This window comes from Podarcis muralis, chromosome 12 (assembly GCF_964188315.1).
Source record: "Podarcis muralis chromosome 12, rPodMur119.hap1.1, whole genome shotgun sequence".
Lineage (NCBI taxonomy): Eukaryota > Metazoa > Chordata > Lepidosauria > Squamata > Lacertidae > Podarcis > Podarcis muralis.
In genome coordinates this window covers 24849279-24870627 of record NC_135666.1, presented here as the reverse complement: position 1 = coordinate 24870627, position 21349 = coordinate 24849279, and the positions used below count along the sequence as shown (strand labels likewise).

General features: G+C 40.2%; 1 protein-coding gene across 7 annotated transcripts in view; it reads left to right on the top strand.

Annotated features, from left to right (window-relative positions):
* Positions 1 to 21349, top strand: part of CACNB2 (calcium voltage-gated channel auxiliary subunit beta 2) — a 120394-nt gene that overhangs the window by 25591 nt on the left and 73454 nt on the right. The window contains exon 1 of one of the 7 annotated variants that reach the window (XM_028750012.2): positions 2360 to 3057. The exons of the other annotated variants lie outside the window; for them this stretch is intronic. Within the exon in view, the coding sequence (XP_028605845.2) occupies positions 3010 to 3057 (48 nt within the window). The 5' untranslated portion in view covers positions 2360 to 3009. Of the gene's footprint in view, positions 1 to 2359; positions 3058 to 21349 lie in introns of those variants that run through there. 7 annotated transcript variants of the gene reach the window in all.

Here is a 21349-nt window from a genome sequence, read left to right as displayed (position 1 = left end):
GCCCAGGAGGACTTGGAGTGGCTAGGAGCCTGCCTGTCCACCTGCCCTTGTACACTGCACACCCACTGCTCTGGGTGGCTGGGTAGGACATGGGCTTCTCAGTGAAGGAATCCAGTCACTGGCATAGGCCATCACAACAGCCCTGTGGGGGCTCCTCCACAGTCAGGTGAGTGCAAAGCAGGGCTCAGATGGAAGAAAAATGGAGAGAGTAGATGAGAGTTGCAGGAGGAGGTAAAGGGGAGGAAGGAGACAGAAGGGAAAACAGCAAACAGAGGGAGGAAGGGAGGCAGCAAGGCAAACAGATAGACCAACGGAATGATGGAGGAGGAGGAAAGGCAGAGCAGACCTGACCCAACCCAACCCAACCCAACCCAACCCAGGAGGAAGTCACTGGCAGAGCACGAAAGGCAATGAAAAGCAAACCTATTGAGTTTCTGGTCCATGGTCTCTCCTGGCTTCTGAAGTGCTGATACAGCTGCTTGCCAAGGGCGCCTAAGTATGCCTCTGCACAGGGGTGCTATCAAAACACCCAGTTCCAAAACATCTTCATCACAGGTGCACATTTCACTTCCATTTCTGTGTGTTGGTGCTGAGTAGAATTCAGTGAATATAGTGTTTCTTTCAAGGCAAATTTCCAGGGAGAAAATGAGTTCCCATTGAATTGTCTTCTCTGTGGGACATTGTGGAAAGATCCCTTCTTTCTTCATTTTGCTGCTTCTGAACATGTTCTTGGACCAGTCTAACTCAGGTCTTTGTCCAATCTGTAGATTTAAAGCCCATCACAATGCTTTATCTAAGACAGGGGTGGATGACCTGTGTGCCTCCAGCTGTAGGTTGTCTACAACTCTCACCATCCCTGACAATTATCCATGCAAGCTTGGACTGGTCAGAGTTGAGAGTACAACAACACCTGGAGATCCATAGGTTAGCCACGCCCAACATATTCTGCCTGACCAACAGAGCTGATCTCCTCAAGCCAGTTGTCAGTGTCCTTTCTGTCATCACCCCTGTCATTTACACAGGCTGTGATATCAAACTGATTTCCCAGTCTGTTTTGCACCCATAATTCACAGTTTCTGTATTATTCTCAGTGGTGGAACTTGAGGTTTTCAGGGTATACAATTGTGGTAAATAAACCTCCTCCTTCCATTACTATAGGCCAGGTCTGGAGAACATGCGGCTCACCAGATATTGTTGGATCTACACTTCCGTTATACAGGACAACACCCATCATCCAACAATGCCAGTGGTTATATGATAGGAGTTGTAGCACAGCAGTATTTAGAGGGCCACAGGTTCCCCAGCTCTGATCGTCTCTTGCTTCAACTTTTCCTGTTGCTTTTCCTTCTCCTTCCCCTTACTGCTAGCCTGAATGGACAGAGTCTCTTGATTCTGTCAACTCCTCATTGTTCTCATGCAACTTCTCAATAACCAGTAATTATTCAGTGGGTGCTTGGCAGCTAGGCTTATGTACATCTTTATACCATATAGCAAACATGCCTCTTGTTTTTTCCGGAACAGCTTCCAAGCTCTGCTTCAGGATTGCTTTATAAGGTCCTCCTAAAACCTTGCTGTAAAGCCTCCATTTCCTTACAAAGATTATCCTGTGAGTCTTCTGTTCATGGTTGTGCTGCTGCTTAAGGTGAAACAGGAAGTGCTGCCTTTGGCACTGGCCAAGAAGCGGTACTAATATCCAGCAAAATCTTGCATGCTCCACAAGATCTCATTGGAAGTTGATGCCAGGGGCAGGTAGGGTGCCCATGGGGTCACCACCTCAAGGGCTTCCACCACTCGAGGCAGCTGCTGCACCCTCCCTCATTTTTTGTATGTATATATCATAATGGACGTGAATGCACTCCTATAAGCAGACAGTGGATCCTTATAAATACTTCTGCTTCCCCCCCTCCCCCAAGTACGTATCCCCATTTAGCTAACTTCAGCTATACTTCTCACCCTTCTCTGCCTCTGTAAATTCAGAGCTGTGACCCCCTTTGCATGGCATCTACCTCCCCAAATACAACTTTCTCATAAAAGGGACCATCCTCATTCTCTGATGAAGCTTAGCATTGCTTTGTCAAAGGTGCTGGCTAATAATCATTCACAGTGATGCAACTCACAGCAATAAAAATAAATAAATAATTTTAAACATTGCAAAAGGTTACCACCAGAGAAAAATACTTATCTCCAGTACTGTTCTTGGTTGTTTTAAAGGTGCATCAAAACTAAATTTGTGCTTACCTTTTACTGTTATTGTAAAATCTTATGTCAGTGTCAACAGGAAGAAAACACTGTGCAACTGCAGCTTCTAAGCCAGTCAGGTATTGTAGCCAGTAAAAAAAATCTCTGCTTGAAATTCATGTGAAACACGTACTGCAAGACAAAGCTTCTGACAATTTGTGCAGTGGTTCTGTAGTCCAAAGAACCCAGAGAGAATTAAAGTCTAGACTCAGTCATTTTTCAAGCTTGGAGGTGGGGAATAAACAACAGATCAGATATGTCCATTGTGGACCAGAGGAAGCATTGAATCAAGGATGCTCTTGCTAGTTTGTGTATTGGGAAGAAGCCTGTAATAACAGCAGCAGCAGCAGCCACAGCAGCACGAAGAAATCAAACACAAAAAGGGTATTTCACTGGTCACAGAAATAAGATTCTTCTATTTGAGATTATTTTTTAAGATCAGAACAGGTAATATAAAATCTTCAAGTAGGAAATAATTCATCTCAGTAGAGATGCATTATAGTAGCATAGGGATGAGAACACAGACATTTGGTAATTATATATTCAGCTGAAACAGAAGGGATTGATTTACTTAAAGGAAACACACACACACACAATTTCATCAGTCGCAAGGGCACTTTTAACAACATTGCTTGGCTGAATGATTTTTCTACCTATTCTCTTTTTCTGGGGCTGGAGAGTAAAGAGGAATGGACAGTGTCTCAGAGGAAATGACAAGACAGTCTGAAGCTTGGTGAGACCATATACTGAGTGTTTTCTGCTGTCCTCTTCATGCAGTGCTGTGGGTTGGCACACCGGCGTCGAGTACGGGTTTCGTATGTAAGTTTCTGATTGTTTTAGAATGGTGATGATTGTGGAGGTGAACATAGTATATTTGATAGTGCAGTTTGCTTTATGCAGATGCTTTATGAGATGTTTGTTGGATGAAAGACTAATGAGCAATGGCTTTCTTGCACAGAGCTTAAGAACAGTTCTAACAGGTATTTTAAAAAAAGGAATGAAAGAAAGAAAACAAAGCAGTAATTCATAAGGAGCAACACGGAAAAAATACTGGAAGCAACTTGTAGCAAATAACTGACCTTTCTGAGATATTCTATTGACAAAAATGATAGACTTTAAAAAAATACATTTGTATGGCAGTTAGGGGTGTATTTTGTCCAAGTATGTAACAAATATATTAAATTTATTTACAAGCCTAAGTGTCAACTATAGACATGTATAGCAGCTACCACCAGCTGCTTAGTGTGGGAAATTCTTCCTTTTTTTCATTTTACCTCAGTGTAAACATCAGCATGGTGGCAAAAGTATGGCATAAATGTTAATCAGTTTCTGGTGTTTTCTAGAGCATAGTATATAAGTCCTGATGGTTTTTCCATACCTGTATTGCAAAAAAGCTGTTTGAATGTTAGCTCTTGCTGTGAAATTTAGCAATAAAACTGATATATTAGAAGAAATAGAAGGACTGAATGTTAATTGAAATGTGCTGAAGATGCACTTAGCTGATGTAATAAGTCTCCTAAGTGATGCATTATGCTTTAGCAGTTCTTTTCTGGTTTACTGTGCAGATGTTACAGGAGCAGAAGGCTTATACGATGTGGCCAAGCTTATAGAGTTGAATTGCTTAAAGTAGCAATTGGCCTATAATGGTTGGGGAGGGGGATGTATTTTTGTGATGCAGTGTGTTTCTCTGTGACATACAGTGGATGTGTGTGTTTTTTTCCTATTTTGATTTAACATTGTATGGCAAACAAAACCCAAGATAGCTAAGAAGGGTTTTCTGTAGCTTCTTTTAATTTCATTTTCACTTCTCATCTTCTTGGTGATGCAACAGTTGACATAATGAATTGCTTTACTAATGGAATAGCACACACTGCAATCCTATAATGTTGGCACTCTGTCTTCTTTAGAATATGAGTAAGCAACAGAAAATATATGATACAGTTGGAACACAAGAGTCATACTACTGGGTAAAAATAAGTCAATAATTTTGATGTATACAAGGCAAATATTGTGGCATCAACTTTTATTTATTAGTAGCAAATGGGAGGCCCACATATATTTATGAACAATCTAAAACAACACAGGCATACTTGAGAATAAGAAATTCATTGCTTTAATAACTATGTGTTCTACTAATTAAGTTTTAGCTTTGTAGCATTTAATGTTGAACACATAATTATTAGTTTCTCATGGAAGCTGTTTCTGGGGATCTATCAAGCAAGACATAGGTCAATATTCAGGCAGCTGGCTGAAACTGAGATGCTTATCTCATAGGAAACAGATTTCAGAATTTCACCATAAGTTGCATTCCACACACTGTTTCAGAGCCAAAAGGATCAGACTTGATGTTGGCAATGGGAAAGTCTAAGGATGAGTTGAGACAGCAGTCCTTATGGGCACTGATAACTATCTGGGTTGCAGTCTTGGAATTTATCCTAAGCACTTGCAAAGAGTCATCCCATCAAGCACTATGAAGCTTTCATTTCTGAAGTTCCTACCTAAATCTGAGTTTCATGTTTCTCAATTGTATATTCATCATAATTGGTGCCTAAGTCAAGATAATTTTTCATATGTTTTGAATTCATTTCATAAATCTTACTCCATTACCTCCCCCCCAAAAAATGAATACTAGAAAAAGAATGTACTAGCCAGCTTGTATATTCTCTGTAGGCCTGCCATATATTTGGTGAATGAGAAACTGTCACAACTTTCTTTGGGTTGGGATCCTAGGGAACAAGTAGACTCCTGAGCACTCATATTTTGAATGATGAGACCATGATCAGTTAAGGTGAGTCAGTAAGTCCAGCCTTACATAATCTGAGACAGGACATCCAGAGGTGAGGTGCTGACAAGATAAACCCTGGAACATTCCTTTAGGTCAGGTTCCTCTGAGTCAGACATTGCCTAATCAGCATGTTGATGCCTACTGATGCCTTATAAAAATTAGCTTACCTGATTCAGCCCAGACACTGAGGTCCAGTTCCAAGGACCTTCTGGTGGTTCCCTCATTGCAAGAAGTAAGGTTACAGGGAACCAGGCTGAGGGTCTTCTTGGTAGTGGCATCAACCCTGTGGAATGACCTTGATGTCAAAGAGATAAAGAATTGTAGAACTTTCCATAGACATCTGAAGGCAGCCCTGTATAGGGAAACTTTTAATGCCTGGTGTTTCATTGTGGGGTTTTGTTTGTTTGTTTGTTTGTTTGTTTGTTTTTGTATTCTGTTGGAAGCCACTTAGAATGGCTGTGGCAGCCCAGTCAGATGGGCAGGGTACAAGTAATAAATTAGTATTGGTATTAGTATTATTACCTCCTGCTGATTCTTTCCCTTCTCAAGATTTCTGTTTTTAAAGCAGTGTTGCCCTGTCCTGGAGCTGCTTGCTCTTACAATAGAGAGGATGAAGGCTCCCAAGGAGGGGTGTTTTGGTGCCAGAGTTGTTGGGCAAGGTCATATCCTCTGGTCTGGAGTGTCTAGGAATTTTGGGATATGTGGGTGGGTGCTGGCTTCCCCATATTCTGCCAAGACCCCTCTAAACTAGGCTGATTGTTGCTTAAGTACTTAAAGGAACTGTTTTTCCCCTAGTGTGCTGCCAGAAGCCTTTCAGATTGCAACATTTGTTTAGAGGGTGCTCCCCACATAAGCGGGCAGTTGCGTGTAATGAAGAAGGTATCTTTGGTTATGTTTGAAGCAAGAGAAAGAATATGCAAGTAGCTGGTCCTTTGTGTAGGGAAGATGGAGAAAAGCTACTGGGTACCAGAGAGAAAGCAGAACTGCTCAACACCTATTTTGTCTCTGTCATCATTGAAAAGGAAAACAGTGCCTAACCTGGTAATAATAGAATAAACAATGCAAGGAGGGAGCCACAGCCCAAGATTGGAGAAGAGGTGGTAAGGGAACACTTATCTACTTTAAATGAATTCAGATCTCCAGGGCCTTCTGAGCTTGTAGATGTAATCTCAGAGTGTCTATCTAATTATTGAGAATTCTTGGAGAACAGGTGAGGTCCCTGCAGAATGGAGGTGGGCAAATGTTATCCGCATCTTCAAAAAGGGGAAAAAAGAAGGGGTTTAGTACACCACAAGCTTAACATGAGTCAACAGTGTGATGAAGCAGCAAAAAAAGCTAATGCTGCTCTAGGCTACATCAACAGTCTAGTCAAAGTACCCCTCTATTCTACCTTGGAACAGACCGCACCTGGAGTACTGGGTTCCTCCTGGAAAGAAGAAGATTGAGAGGAGATATGAAAGCCATCTTCAAATATCTAAAGTGTTGTCACATGGAAGATGGAATAAGCTTGTTTTCTCCTGCTTCGGAGGGTAGGACCTTAACCAATGGCTTCAAGTTACGAGAGAGGAGATTCTGACTAAGCATCATGAAAAACTTTTTGACAGGAAGAGATGTTTGACAGTGGAATGCACATCCTCAAAAGATGGTGGACTCTTCTTCCTTGGAGGTTTTAAAGCAGAAATTGGATTGCCATCTGTCATGGATGCTTTTCTTGAGATTCCTACATTGCAGTGGGTTGGACTGAACCTCAGGTTCTCTTCTAACTTTATTGTTGTTTAATTGTGTCCGACTCTTTGTGACCCCATGGACCAGAGCACGCCAGGCACTCCTGTCTTCCACTGCCTCCCACAGTTTGGTCAAACTCATGCTGGTAGCTTCGAGAACACTATCCAACCATCTCGTCCTCTGTCGTCCCCTTCTCCTTGTGCCCTCCATCTTTCCCAACATCAGGGTTTTTTCCAAGGAGTCTTCTCTTCTCATAAGGTGGCCAAAGTATTGGAAGCTCAGCTTCAGGATCTGTTCTTCCAGTGAGCACTCAGGGCTGATTTCCTTAAGAATGGATAGGTTTGATCTTCTTGCAGTCCATCCCCCTATGTGTCTCCTGACCTCCAGAGGTCAGCAAACAGTTTCTGTTCCAGAGACATGTTGAAAACCAGTCTGAAAGAGATCAACGATTAGTTTCATCCAAGAAAATTTCTAACTAGATTGCCATAACAAGTCAGTGTCCTAGGAATGGAATGTTAGAAATGAGGCGGCGATTATTTAAATCAGATGGTTGTGTAGCTAACTTTTAAAGAAAAGATTACACTAAGGTTTCCTTTAGAACAAGACCTGCTTTCAAAGAGGCATTAATATTCTATTGTCCAGCTAGATAACCCTGACCTGACCTTTTTAAGCAGCCAGGATGGCAAGAGTTGAGTGTGTATGTGGTCCCCTTGCTTCTTCAAATATTCTGTTCCCACCACCAGGCTAAAAACCTGAAGGGTATTCACAGAAACCTGAGTTGAGGGTACATGATAGAAGCTCCCAAGTTGTAGTGTTTCAGAAATTGATTGTAACAAGTTTCTGAATACTCCTCTCTCTCTCTCTCTCTCTCTCTCTCTCTCTCTCTCTCTCTCTCTGGACTCAGCTGTAAAAGGCCCCTCAATACTGCAAACAACTGCTGGCTGATGCAAAAGTGGTAGAAAAGTTAGGATTCTTTCCTGGTGCTATATGTCCTGAGATGCATCAGACAAGGGGACATTGGTACAGATGTTGAGAGTCTCTCAGGATCACCATTCTGGGGAGTAAATGGTATGCAATATATCTTTATCTTGCCCCAGACACGCATCACCAAGTATATACACTTGACAGAGTACCTGGTGGACAGAAAGTGAGACGGAATCCTCATAGGAATTGCCCCTTTCTATCATATTTTATAAACTACTATAACATTATTTAGAAACCAAGATCAAGTTTAATGTCTGCTTTTTTGGAGGCTTGAAAAAGATACTGGGTTATATATTGAATGAAGGTGAGTCGTATCAGCCTTAATCCAATTTTGGACTGGAGATATTCAAGGAAACTCAAGGGTACTGGCAACTATGAAATTGATGATACACAATTCTTTCTTCTGACTCAGTGTTAAAACAGTGCTCCATTGTGCCTTGATCATCTGCGTATATGGCACTCCTTGTACTATTACATTAAGATGTTGTGCTTGCCAAAATACTACTTTGGTGATTATATTCTTTCTGTGTATTTTGTACTGTTCTTTTTTACTTCTGTGAATTTGATGAGTTGAATTCCTTATGTAAACCCAGCTAAACTGAATTGTAGAGTCGAACGCACAGCTTTCCTGTATGCAAGTTACTTCTGCCTATGTTTTTATGTCCCATAATAGTCCAGTATCATTGTTCAAAGCTTGGTAATTGATTTGTGTTCTGATTGTTAATGTATAAGGTTGCAATTAAAGGACATTTGTGCGTAATCAAAAACTAGAAGAGAAAGCAAATATAAACTTATTGTCACAATCCATAGACTCTTTAAAAGCCCACTGCCCACTGGACAATATGAATACAAATAGGGATGAGAAATATAACACCTCAATACTAAGGATTCCTCCCCACCCCCACCCTAAAAAGCAAGGCTGCAATTCTGAGCATGTTTACTCAGAATCCTATTGGATTTAGTGGCGCTTACTTATAAGTAGGGACGCGGGTGGCACTGTGGGTTAAACCACAGAGCCTAGGACTTGCCGATCAGAAGGTCGGCAGTTCGAATCCCCACGACGGGGTGAGCTCCCGTTGCTCGGTCCCTGCTCCTGACAACCTAGCAGTTCGAAAGCACGTCAAAAGTGCAAGTAGATAAATAGGTACTGCTCTGGCGGGAAGGTAAACGGTGTTTCTGTGTGCTGTTCTGGTTTGCCAGAAGCGGCTTAGTCATGCTGGCCACATGACCCGGAAGCTGTACGCCGGCTCCCTCGGCCAATACAGCGAGATGAGCGCCGCAACCCCAGAGTCAGCCACGACTGGACCTAATGGTCAGGGGTCCCTTTACCTTTACCTTTTTACTTATGGGTAAACATGCAGAAAATTTAACTGCTGGAAGCGAAAGCTAACAAATATTGAGTTCATTTGGATATTATAAAGAGACTCTAGGGCACTTTTCAAACAAAACCATTATCTTAATTTAATACTTTTTTCATATTGATGAAACTGTATAATTTAAGCAGCACTAAGAAAACTGGTATTGATTTTTACCAGTAGAAGAGTATGAAAGCTGTTCAAAATTCCACATTGAGAATTCCACATTGGACAAGGAACCCACAATGAATGTATCTGGATAATATAAATATAGTCCAAACTTTTCATAATAGCACACTGAGCAAATGTGTGAATGATAAGTCATAAAATGCAATCATGAGGCAGAATACAATCATGTATTCTGGCCTGCCCTGGTGGATTTTCTTATATGAGTAATGATCTAGTATCTGTATTCAGTTTTGTGGTTCAGAAGTTGTGTAGGCCTGTTCCTTCTTTGCTTGGTTATCACATTATCACATAAACTCAAATCCTGAGAGAATTTCCCCCATCAAAAGATTCTGGGTTAAATTCAACATCTTTCCATGATGCAAGTTCCATCTGCACCAGCAAAAGGTGCACAGGAAGTTTTGTATATATGGGAGAATTTTAAAAAGCAAGTGGTCCTCATTGACCTGGTGCGAAAAGATATTGTCATCCAGAGGAGCCCCCCTTTCCTGGAGTAAGGCCCACTGAACTCAATGTGGCTTTCTTCTGAGTAGACAGTTATTTACTCACCAGCAGCACCAGAAAACCCTGCTCGGCTAGGCGCTGGGTTAGATTTCACCCTGCGCCTAGCAGAGCCGGGCCGACACTGCAATATCCAAAGGCCCTGATCCACTAGGTGCTGGGGTGTATTGCACCCTGCACCTTGCAAAGTCAGGCCCAGGCTGCCACTGGGCCCAGCAGTGGCGGCAGCAACAAGCAGCTCTGGCTCGCACAGCACTACCCACTGCGACCCCATTACTGAACTTACCTGACCTGGGGGTTCTGGATTGTGGGCTCTACTGGTCAAAACAGGAGCAATTGCCCTCTTCCGCCGGAAACAAACCAGGACTGCTCCAAGAAAACATACGTGGCAAAAAGGAGCGCTAGGCGCTGGTGGGCCACCCCCTTACCCGCTTGTGATTGACGAAGTGGATAGCCGGCCAATCAGGATTTTTTTAAAAAAAATGATTTACCCCCTTCACTTCTCACTTCCCTCTGTGGACCCTAGCCTCATGCTGTGCCCCCCCCCCCCCACCATTTACACGATTTTTACCTGTGCCCCCTTTGGAATATCCTAGACCCGTCCCCCGGGGGCCATATGGCTCCCTGATGGGAAACATCTTTAATCTTCTAATGAAGAATAACCTGTTTTATGAGATTGCTGCATCATTATGAATTGAAGAAATAAGAATTACTGTCCTTCATTTTTTTAGTACAGGACTTAAAAGTGTCTTAATCTTTTCTGAAAACAAAAAGTGCTGACACTTCTGGATTATGAGGAAGGAAGTGTGAGAGAATTTCTGGTTTGTTTGTTTGTTTGTTTGTTTGTTTGTTTCAATGTGGGTAAATAACACTCCAAGGAGAGCAGGCAGTACATTTGTGGATGAGTACTCAAGGGATTTACAGTGGATGTCTTATAATTCTGACTAGAACATTTCTCATCCAGATCCCAGTGGTCTATTCATTGGAGGATTTTTAATCATCATCAAACCTTTATTGGCATCACATACAAACATACAGAATAAATAGGCCAGTGCGATCTCGTCACCATTTCAACAGTACAGTAACTTGTCAAAGGGAAGAAGAGGCAAGCAATCTATTTCATCTCTGTGGGTCTCCAGCAAGGGCAGGATCCTGTAGCGTACTTTGGCAACAAAAAAATCAAACAGAGGAACTTAGCTACTGTCTTGGTGAGCTCCTGGTCTCTCCCCTGTAATAAGAAGCGTACAACCTCTGTCTCTGGTTTCCATGTTGGGATACATAGGTGGTCTAGAAATTGTTGGCGGAGATCATCATACATTTTACATTTAACGACCATGTGAGCTAGACTTTCCACCAGGGGGGCATTGCATGGGCAGATCCTATCTCCTTTTGCCATATCCGCAAACCTACCCCAAAGAACTTTAGAAGGGTTAGAATTGAACCTAGCCAGCGAAAAAGCCCTTCTTTCTTGTGGGTTAAACAAAAATAGTAAATAATCAAGGTTAAATTGCTGTGCCCAAGAGAGTCGAAAATAAAGAGGGGAACATGTTTTTTCCACAGCTGAGATTAGTTCCTGGCGATCTATGTCCCACAGCCTAGTTTTTAACATGGCCTTGGCAATTGGGAAAGCCACAGCACCCAGGAGATCCTCTGAAAGACCGAGTTGGCATATCTTTGTGCAAAACAGTTGTAGCCCTGGGGAGGGGAAGGAGTCTGACAGAACTTCGCTAAGTAAAGTATCTTTGTCTGCTGAAAAGCAATTGTTTAGCCAGCATAAAAGAAAACTCGTCCAGGCAACTGTCTCTAGCTTATGTTGGCCTCCCTCTAAACACAGGTCTGCATAAGGTACGCAGCGTGGGACAGCGAAAATCTTAAATAGAAAGGCTGCCTGCACTCGTTTTTAATAACAGTATTTTCTTTAACAATATGAGCACATGACTCAGTTTGGAACCAGTTTTGTAAAATAGATTGCCTCAGTCCAGGGTGCTTTGTGGGATGCCCAATTCAATTTGTCCATCCAAGTCTGCTTTGTCATCCTCCCCTTCAGTCTTGGGACATCAAAAGGGGCTATAACTTTCCTCACTTTTGACAGAAGTGGATGAAATCTGCAGGCATATATACCCCTACAGAGTGAATAAAGCCTTCCAAATTATAGGCAAAACGGGTCTAGAAACTTTTGTGCTAAAACCACTAAATTGTTAATAAAAATAATAGGAATAAAATTTCCTACCTTATTTAGGATGACATTCAATGAAATTTGCAAGCAAGGTTCCCCCATCTGAGGGCATCAGCTGTACAAAACATTTTCAGAAGGATAACTGCAGTGGTTTTCTTGTAAGGGCTTACTTATGGAGTAGCTAAGAAAAATATTCACTTAACCCTGCTTAGTGTCTTGTGGTCAGTTGCTCTGACAACTGCAGACTTGCCAAATCACATACAAATTGGCCCAGGAACTCTTCTGCTGAGCACAAGTTTGAGCTGTCAGTCACAGCACAGGTCTCCTGCTGACCCTATTCCCTCTCCATGCTGGCATCTTCCTTAAACTTAGATTTGCTCTTGCAAAGCTGCCTCTTCTTCCTCCCCCAAAGCCCTGGAACTGGACAGTGCTGGTAAAATCATTCCCTTTGATTACAAGCTGGAGCTGTCAGTCTTCCTCCCCACTCCCGGAATTCCTTTGTGTATATTTTATTACATATATAAATATATATTTTCTTCAATAACACCTTATGTTGTGGAACCCAAGTCAGTGGTTTCACTTAACCTAGATACTAAAGTTTGGGTTTTGCAAAGCTTTTTCTTCACCTTCCACCCACCACATTAGGATATTGACAGTAAAATGTAGACACATAGTTTTTCACAGATACTTGCCCTCAACTTTTTAGAATGTCTGAATTGCTGAATCACGTGAAGTGCTTCAAGGGTCTCAGCTTTGACGTGCTCATATTGTAAAAGCCCACCTTGCCTCATAGGTACCTCAGACCCCTCCCAAGCAATCACCTTGGCTTGTTATTCAGATTACTAGGACTCTTTTGCACACCTGTGTCGTCTTTGTTTTCGAACAATGATCTTATTTTATATATTGCATTTTCTCTGCACCGAGTGAAATCTGCAGGTTTTTATGATCCTGACACATGCATGTAGTGGTTAGGAAGTATTTTTTTTTTGCAAGCCAGTCACTTTTTACGTAACTTTTTTTTTAACCAGTTAATCAGAAAATTAGCTATCTAATGTAATATTTGTCCAGAACCATTAAGGTGTGGCATTGGTTTCTTAGCTGCTCTCTGGCCTAGGTTTTAAAGGTTATAAAGATGCCTGAGAGCAAACATCAACAACAATTTTGTAGTTACCTTCCTGTAAACAGAGATCGAGAATTGTCATTAAGTCTTGCTACCTTCTGAAATGGGGGTGTATCATATGGAAACATATGTGGTTCCAACTGGGGTCAAAATGATCCCCAAAGCAGAAATAACAAGTACTGCTCAGTGTGGAAATAGCTACAATGCAAAAAGCAAAAAACAACACGCAAACAAACCATGGTTTTGATGGGCCACAGTGAAGTTTTTGTGACACTCGGCAAAAATTCAGATTTGCAAAAGGGTTTGAATGAGTGTGGGGTACTATTGACTCATAAAACCATTGGCTGGGGTAATAAACATACCCTAATGGCAAAATCCAATGCATTCCTGGGATACTTTGTCACACATGGTTTTTTTGTTTCCAGAAGGAAAATCATACCCAAGCTGAAATTTGGGGAAATTGTACAGGTGACAATTTAGGGCAACGTCCTAGAAATAACCCCCTGTAGGTCTGCTTACAAATTATACAATTAAAAGTGCACAATTAAAAATGCAGCTGTGGTAAATGACATATACAGTATATTATATCACACACATTGTTTCATTACATCCTATAGTCATGTTTACTTGCTTCCCATTGAAGTAAATGAGAAACTAGAATTACTTTCACAATTTTGCAACATTAGAACTGTTTTATCCAAAGTTACTCAAATTGTTATTAATGTGTATTTTATCTGGCTTAGTAATATAACCTTCAGAACCTTTAACTAATGAGTAAAATTTTTCAAAGAATACATATTAAAGCATATAGTCCTAATCATTTACAAACTAGTAAATAATCACTTCAATCTCTCAGGGAGATAATGCTTTAAATCATGTACTTAAAGCCCTTAGAATATCAGTGACAAAATGCGAAACATTAAAATTCTGCAGTGTGTTTTGATTTTCAATGCTTCCTTGTAAATCTTCAGAAGCTTTGCTGAAGTGTTCCAACTAGAAGACAATTCAGATGTATTTTTGTCTTTCTCTTTAAAAGAAACCACAAATCTAGCTTGCCCATTACTCTGAAAATGGATTGTTCCAAATGCAGTAATGTTGTGAGGTGAAGCATAAATGGTTTTCAAATGGTACTGGCCTGTTTGCTGAGTGAGAAGGCAGAGGTCTTCTTGTATAATCCGATTTCAATCAGCTCACGCTAATCACTACTGATAGTTGCAAAATTTAGCCTGGATCGGCTTTGGTAATCTAGATTGACAAGAGGTAAAAGTAAAGGGACAGAAGGACAGAGATACAAAAGGAAAGAAGCAGGGAGTCTGATCTTTCAGTTTTTGTTCTCCCTTCTAGGGCTTCTCTTTAAACAAATGCTGATTGGTTGTTAGGTTACCAGTCTTTTCACATCAACAACAGGTGCACTATGAGGCTGTGAATCAGCAGCAGCAGCCGCTGGGTAGGGAGAATGCGCAGAAGGTAGCAACAGGTATATACAGTGTACCTGCTTCTATACATTATTTATGGAAACTGAGATCTTAATTCTTTTTATATGTCAGTGGATTCCTGGAGTTCAGAAATATTCAAGCATAGCAAATCTTAATCAATGCTACCGGAAACCAAACTCTTCAAGGTCTTCTGAAGGCTACTTGATCTCAGTCTCAGTATTTATTTCTTAATTCTCGGGTAAGCTCTAGGCTCAAAGCTTTTATTAATCGGGTGAAGCACTTTTAGAGCTAAAGGAGGACAACTGCACTTCAATATTGCGTGCTTTTGATTTAGATTTTTTGACCATTCCGTCAACTTTTTGTATATACCGAAAGTACAGATTTTTTCCTTTCTGTGAGCATTTCTCATTTTTTCTTTATTTCTGGCTGGATGAAACACTAAGAAGAAAAATGGCTTTTTTAATTGTTTCCTTGCATGATACTCGCTGTGCCTGTATCGTCTTGGCTAAGGGACTTTATACATTTGGGTAACAGAGAGACTTGGATTACCCCTCCATCAGATTTCACATGCTGGTGGGACTGTTGTTGGCCATCTCAGCACTGCATGTTGCCATGCTAAAGACACCCAAGGGTAAAAATGTGTCCTGGGTAAGTACAAGTAGGTTACCAAAAATGTTCTTCTAATTGCATATTGCTAATTAAGAATTGTAGTAAATAAAGATATCTGTGTAGCATGTTGTTTTCGTTAGCTATTTTGGGACCCAATTCTAGAGTAAGTAATGATGACCTATTTTAAACTCAGTCTCACATTATTATATAATCGTGTCCACACACAGCCTGCTGTCAAAAATAAAATAAAACACTTTGTGGTATTTCACAAAGACTATGCCATATCACATAATATGCAATACATATTTTTATTTGCAGTTGTTTCAGAGCTAATGCATATATTCCCTTTCGTATGGCATTTACTCTGTTAGTAATCCAGCAACCCTGGCCTAGTATCTGTCGTATCTTCACAGTATGTAGTGTAGTAGGGCAGTGGCTATGTCTATCCTTTTCTTTTTAGTGTCTAGTACCTATTTTCTTACCTTTGAAGTACCTCTGGTCACTGCTTAAATGAATTTATTTAGACATAAAATCAGCAGTTGCCTCTTGGCCCTTTGATTGTTCTTCCTCAGTACTGTATAACATGCACTGCTTAGAAAGAATATTCTCACTGAGAGAATAGTGCCGCATCAGTTACTGCATATTGCTGTTATATCTAGGTATTTATTTTATTAAAAGAATGACATGTGTAGTACAAGATGAGAAGGTTCTGCACATGTGAGAGAGCGCTGATAGTGATGGAATCTGCTGCTAACAGTAACATTCTACAGCAGGGATCTGTACATGTGCAGATCTTCCTCCCACTGTGCTACAGTCTTGCAAAGTACATATCTATAGCGGAGGTTGCAGCATATGAGGGAAAAAGTTGTTTATCTTCAAAATGGGACATTCATTGGCCTGAATCCTTACCTGCATTCACTTCAGGCTAGGATAGTGTTGTTGCTCTTACCTGGAAATGTCACACTTCCAGACCTTTTTCAAGGACCTGAGAGGATCTTAAGTAGGTCAGGCTTGCAGTGGCTTCCTGGTTCCAGAAAGCAGAACAGGAACCATATTGATTGCTGGAACCTGAAGGCCACTGAACAGTCAGCTAATCAACATCCCCTTATTCCCTGTCAGCCAAGGGACATGGCTTGTAAGCAAGGATATATAATTAATTCAGCATTCCTTCACCTTGATTGTATAGCTGCTGAACAAAAATGAAGAGTGGTAAGGGAAATTAATGGAAGTTTCAAGTTCTTCAAAAAGCAGATAATATTTTTTATTGTTAAATAACATTTATACTATTTAGACAGTACCTCTCCCAGCATCATTATTTTGGCAACATATGGCAGATGGCACAGGAGAAGCATGGATTAGAAGTTCTAAAAATAGTAACTACCAACACTAAATATTTACGCTTGGACTCTATATACAATCATTTTACTGAAGTGTACAATAATGACAGTTAGCTGGGACCAAAATCCGAGGATAGGGTTACAGTGGCTGGCATATTTGATGTGCATTTATAAGTCTGCGTGTTTATGTACCATACCTCCTGTTAACGTTTCTACAAGCATTCCATAATGTTAAGTGCTGAATTGGTAACTAAATTACAAATTAGCTAAGTATGGGAAAGAGAAAGTGTGTGGTTGTTCATTGCATGGAGGTGAGATGAAATAGAGGGACTGGAGCATGAGTTCTATAGTCCCTGAAAGGGACATTAATCCGTTTATGTAACTGTTGATCTCTGTTCCTTATGACATGCATATCTTTCCCATTCACACCCCACCCCTTCATTATGTCACTACTGTGTTTCGAGCACCAGACAGTGGAAATAACAGTCCTCTGTTATGGAGGGTGGGGAATTAAAATAATTAAGAATTAGCAAAACGTAATTCTATATAAACATACACATATGCAAACATTATTAAATTTTGGTAAGAACAAAAGTAATCTGAAACCATAGAAATATGATGTTATAGCTTCTGCTCAGTTAGCAGTTTGCCTCTATGGTTTGTTTCTTTATTTTAATGGATATTGCATTTGGAGGATTAGACTCTCAGCCAGGACTTTCTTCCATTGCATTACATTGTTTGAGAAGGTTACTCAATATATGGAAAAAGTCTGTGTACAGAATTAAGGCTAGAGTGCAGTCATGTTATTTATATAAAATATATAGATGTCAAGGTTTGCTTAAACGGTTAAGTTATAGTTTGCTTTTATATCGCATACTATCCTGCATAATCAGTGGGACAGATACTGCAGGTATTTACAAGTGAATTTATTGGATCCATATTTAATCATATTTAGAATAGTTGATCTCTATGCAACATAGCTTAAGTTTCTTTGATTTCAGTGATGAACTCATACTATGACTATTGTCAAATCCAAACCAATATTGCAGCACAGATGTATTTAGTTGTTTGTACTGAGGCTCAGACTAATATATTGTAGAATTTGAATCTAGCTTCTTTCTTTCTTGGTTTTAAGTGTTTTCAGTGCTGTTTTTAAGAGGGTTATTTAATAAATTCATTGTGTGGTTTTTTTGTTGTTGTATTTGTTTTCGTTTATGCTGTGAACTGCCGTAGTCCTGCATTGGGAGAAAGGTGGGATAATATTTTTTTAAAAAAATTCAAGGCAAAAGTTTGTCACTAGAACCACACAAATTGGACTTGCAATAGTGTGCTGTATTATGGAGCACTCTAGCTCAGGGTTCCAGCCAGCCACTTCATACTTTCCCCGATCACATGTTCTGTATACTGTGGCCACATAGCATGCTCAGATCTCAGTTTAGGAGGGAGTTCCTCCTTAGGTTGTATTTGGCGAGGGAGGGCTTTCTGGATTTTTCTGCTTTTGGCTGCAGTCCTGCCAGCACACACCAGCCAAATTCATATTAGAGAGAGTGGATAAATGCTGTGTATAAAAGCCAAATCTGTTAACTGAAATACCCAGAGGAAAAAGCAACAACATCCTCATGTGTATTTATTAACCTATATTAATTATTTGTTCCATAATTTTCTTAACTTGAACAATTCTATTTGCTAAGTAAAACCTATTTGCTAAATAAAATCACACAATCTAGCCAGGCAGAAAATACATATACAAAGCATAGCTAGGAATTAAAACAGAATATAATTGACAAATATAGAAAAAGTTATCATTTCACAGGTTCCAAGGTACACACAGGTTGCACTCACACTCAAATTAAGTGGGGAATGTTCAAGCCCAAAACTTTCACAGACATGTCTTTGTATTGCTAAAGTTTTGCAGATGTTTGATAGCACTTTGAAGTCCCTCCAACTGGGGATTCAAGGCAAAGCATCATCTGACATCATTATGATGTCAAATGATTGACAGGTTTAGCCTGCTAGTTATTGGGGAGAGGTTCCCAAATCCTCTATTAAACCATGGTAGTGTGTCATGCGAATGCAGTGATAGAGTTATCTTCCTTTCCAGCAAGGGCTTTCACATTAGCTGCAATATTATGGGGCAGTTCTGCAAGTTTAATAGTGTGCGGAAACTTTATTGTATCGGTTAGGGACCAAAATAGATGATACTTTTGCTTCATATCTATGACATTAAGTGCATTTTTTAAAAAGACATATTGCCAGTTCAGGGCCCCTAGTCCAGATCAGGGTGACTTTAGCCATTGTCATTTGCTATGCAATGAGTACAAAAGTGTGGAGGTGCAAAGTGGTTCTTGGTGCATAATTTGGATGAAGATATTTAATCTTAATGAGTGCTAATGTGTTGGTGATTGTGGTGCCTTAAATTATTTTAGTTATAAAAATATTAGTATACTGCTGTGTCTCTCATATATGCAGTTTACAGCAAGAAAACATTATACCACATAATAAAAAAACAACAATAAAAACTTAAAAGCAGACATCAATTGACCATTGTGGAAGCATATGTTCTTAACTGCCTGCATAGGCCTGGCAGAATAGAAAAGTTTTTAATAGGTCTGTAGAAGCTGGCCTTAAGCATAGATTGATGCAAGAGTGATGCACAAAGCTATTCCTGTCATTAGGAACAAGTGGACAGCTTTCCATTTCTTCAGAGAACTATAGACATTATGGCAGCTTTGTTCCCTGGGTGGTTGGAATGCTCATAAACAACATTACACACCTCAACAACATAATTATGTCAGAATCTTCATCATCTCAAACACAGTGAAATTATACATACAGTAAAAGGTAAAGGTACCCCTGCCCGTACGGGCCAGTCTTGACAGACTCTAGGGTTGTGCGCCCATCTCACTCAAGAGGCCGGGGGCCAGCGCTGTCTGGAGACACTTCCGGGTCACGTGGCCAGCGTGACATTGCTGCTCTGGCGAGCCAGAGCCGCACACGGAAACGCCGTTTACCTTCCCGCTAGTAAGCGGTCCCTATTTATCTACTTGCACCCGGGGGTGCTTTCGAACTGCTAGGTTGGCAGGCGCTGGGACCGAGCAACGGGAGCGCACCCCGCCGTGGGGATTCGAACCGCCGACATTTCGATCGGCAAGCCCTAGGCGCTGAGGCTTTTACCCACAGCGCCACCCGCGTCCCATACATACAGTATATAGTTTTAAAACTATGTGAAAGAGTTATTTTATAATAAAAGACCAGCATCAAATATCTTACTTGATAATTCTGTCTGATATAACTATGCCTCTGACTGCTGTTGTTGAACAGTCTTCTGTCATCAAGTGCAAATATATTTATTTTATTCTTGTATTGTAAGGCTTGGTTCACACAGTTCCATCTTGAAGTCCTAAATTATAATCCACTAATAGTAAACGGAAATCTATTTATATCTGCTGTGCCACATGCCTATTTTAGTATGGAAACAAGCCATACTTCAAGCATGAAACTTCTGTTTGATTTTCTACATACCATACCCTTGGGATATAGTAACAAATCAGTGCTTTTCTACTTAGTATCTCAAAACAAAAATAAATAGTGAAGAATATTATGCAAAATGCAAAACATACTAGCCTTTTCTAATGTACAAATTGATTCAGTTCTGAAGTGCCAAATGGACAGAGCCTGTTTAGACAAATGGAGAACTGAACTAGCTGGTCTTGCAAAAATGTAACAAGACATAAATAGGAACTTTTTTTAAAAAAGACATGAGTAGAAATTTTTTAAAAAACTTTTAAAAAACTTTTATTTTTAAAGAAATAAAAATAAATACATTTTTGTTGATGAAAGAATATCCAGGCATTGAGTTACACTAAACTGTAATCTAAAATTTCTATTCTTCTGTACTGCAAATGCATGTATGGTCATCACAGATTGAAGCCAAGTGCATGCAGATGAAACATCCCCTGCAGAAAAATCCTAGGTTACTTCATTGTGTAAATGAAATTGCACTTACACCACTGAAATAATTAAGTAACAGTGTCACTTTTCAGTTTCTTTAAGAATAAATTTAATGACTAGCAAAACCTGGTATTACTTATTATTCCTTAAGAAATTATTCAAATATGGCATATGAATATGTCATTGTAATTTATGAAGTAACTATATTTTAGCTTTTGAAACCTTCCCAGTTGGGGCTGTTATGTTTTTCCTCTTTGGATTTCTAACACTGTATTTCACAGTTTCTAGTCAGACAGGATTTAGGGTCCATTCATGCCATATTTTCTTTACTGTTATTGCAATATCTCACTTGTGAACAACATTATGCCATCATCAGCCCATTGTTCTCTGCTAATTTCTGCTCTTCGGGCAATTTTTTCAAAATATATTTTGCGATTATTATTTTTTATTGAACTGTCACTTTGCTACTTTTGATGGCACTGTCAAACAATGTGCTATGCAAATTTTGATTGAGGGAGTAGCCTTAGCCTGCTGTACTGGTCTGGCATCTTTCTGCCCCACCATCACCTCCTCTTTTGGCAAGGAGGCAGGGCAGGAGGGGTCTTGGGGGGGGGGAATTGTTTTCCATTTCCTGACCTCCACTGTTCAGACCAGATGATCAACCATTCAATGATACTTTTCAGTCCTCTTGAATTAGCATGATATTTTTTTACAAAAGAGGACCCCCCCCCCAAAAAACCCCATCAGCTTACAGATTACATCTGTGCTCTCACACACTTTACTGTAAAAATCAGGGATCAAGTGCTACCATATTGCAAAAACATTGATCCACACTACTCTTTTAAATAGGATGCCACCCAAACCAAAGTCAATTATCACATTATAGTTGCACCTTTAGAGTGAATCATAAAAATTGCAGAGCCTATAAAGGAAATGCTTACAAATA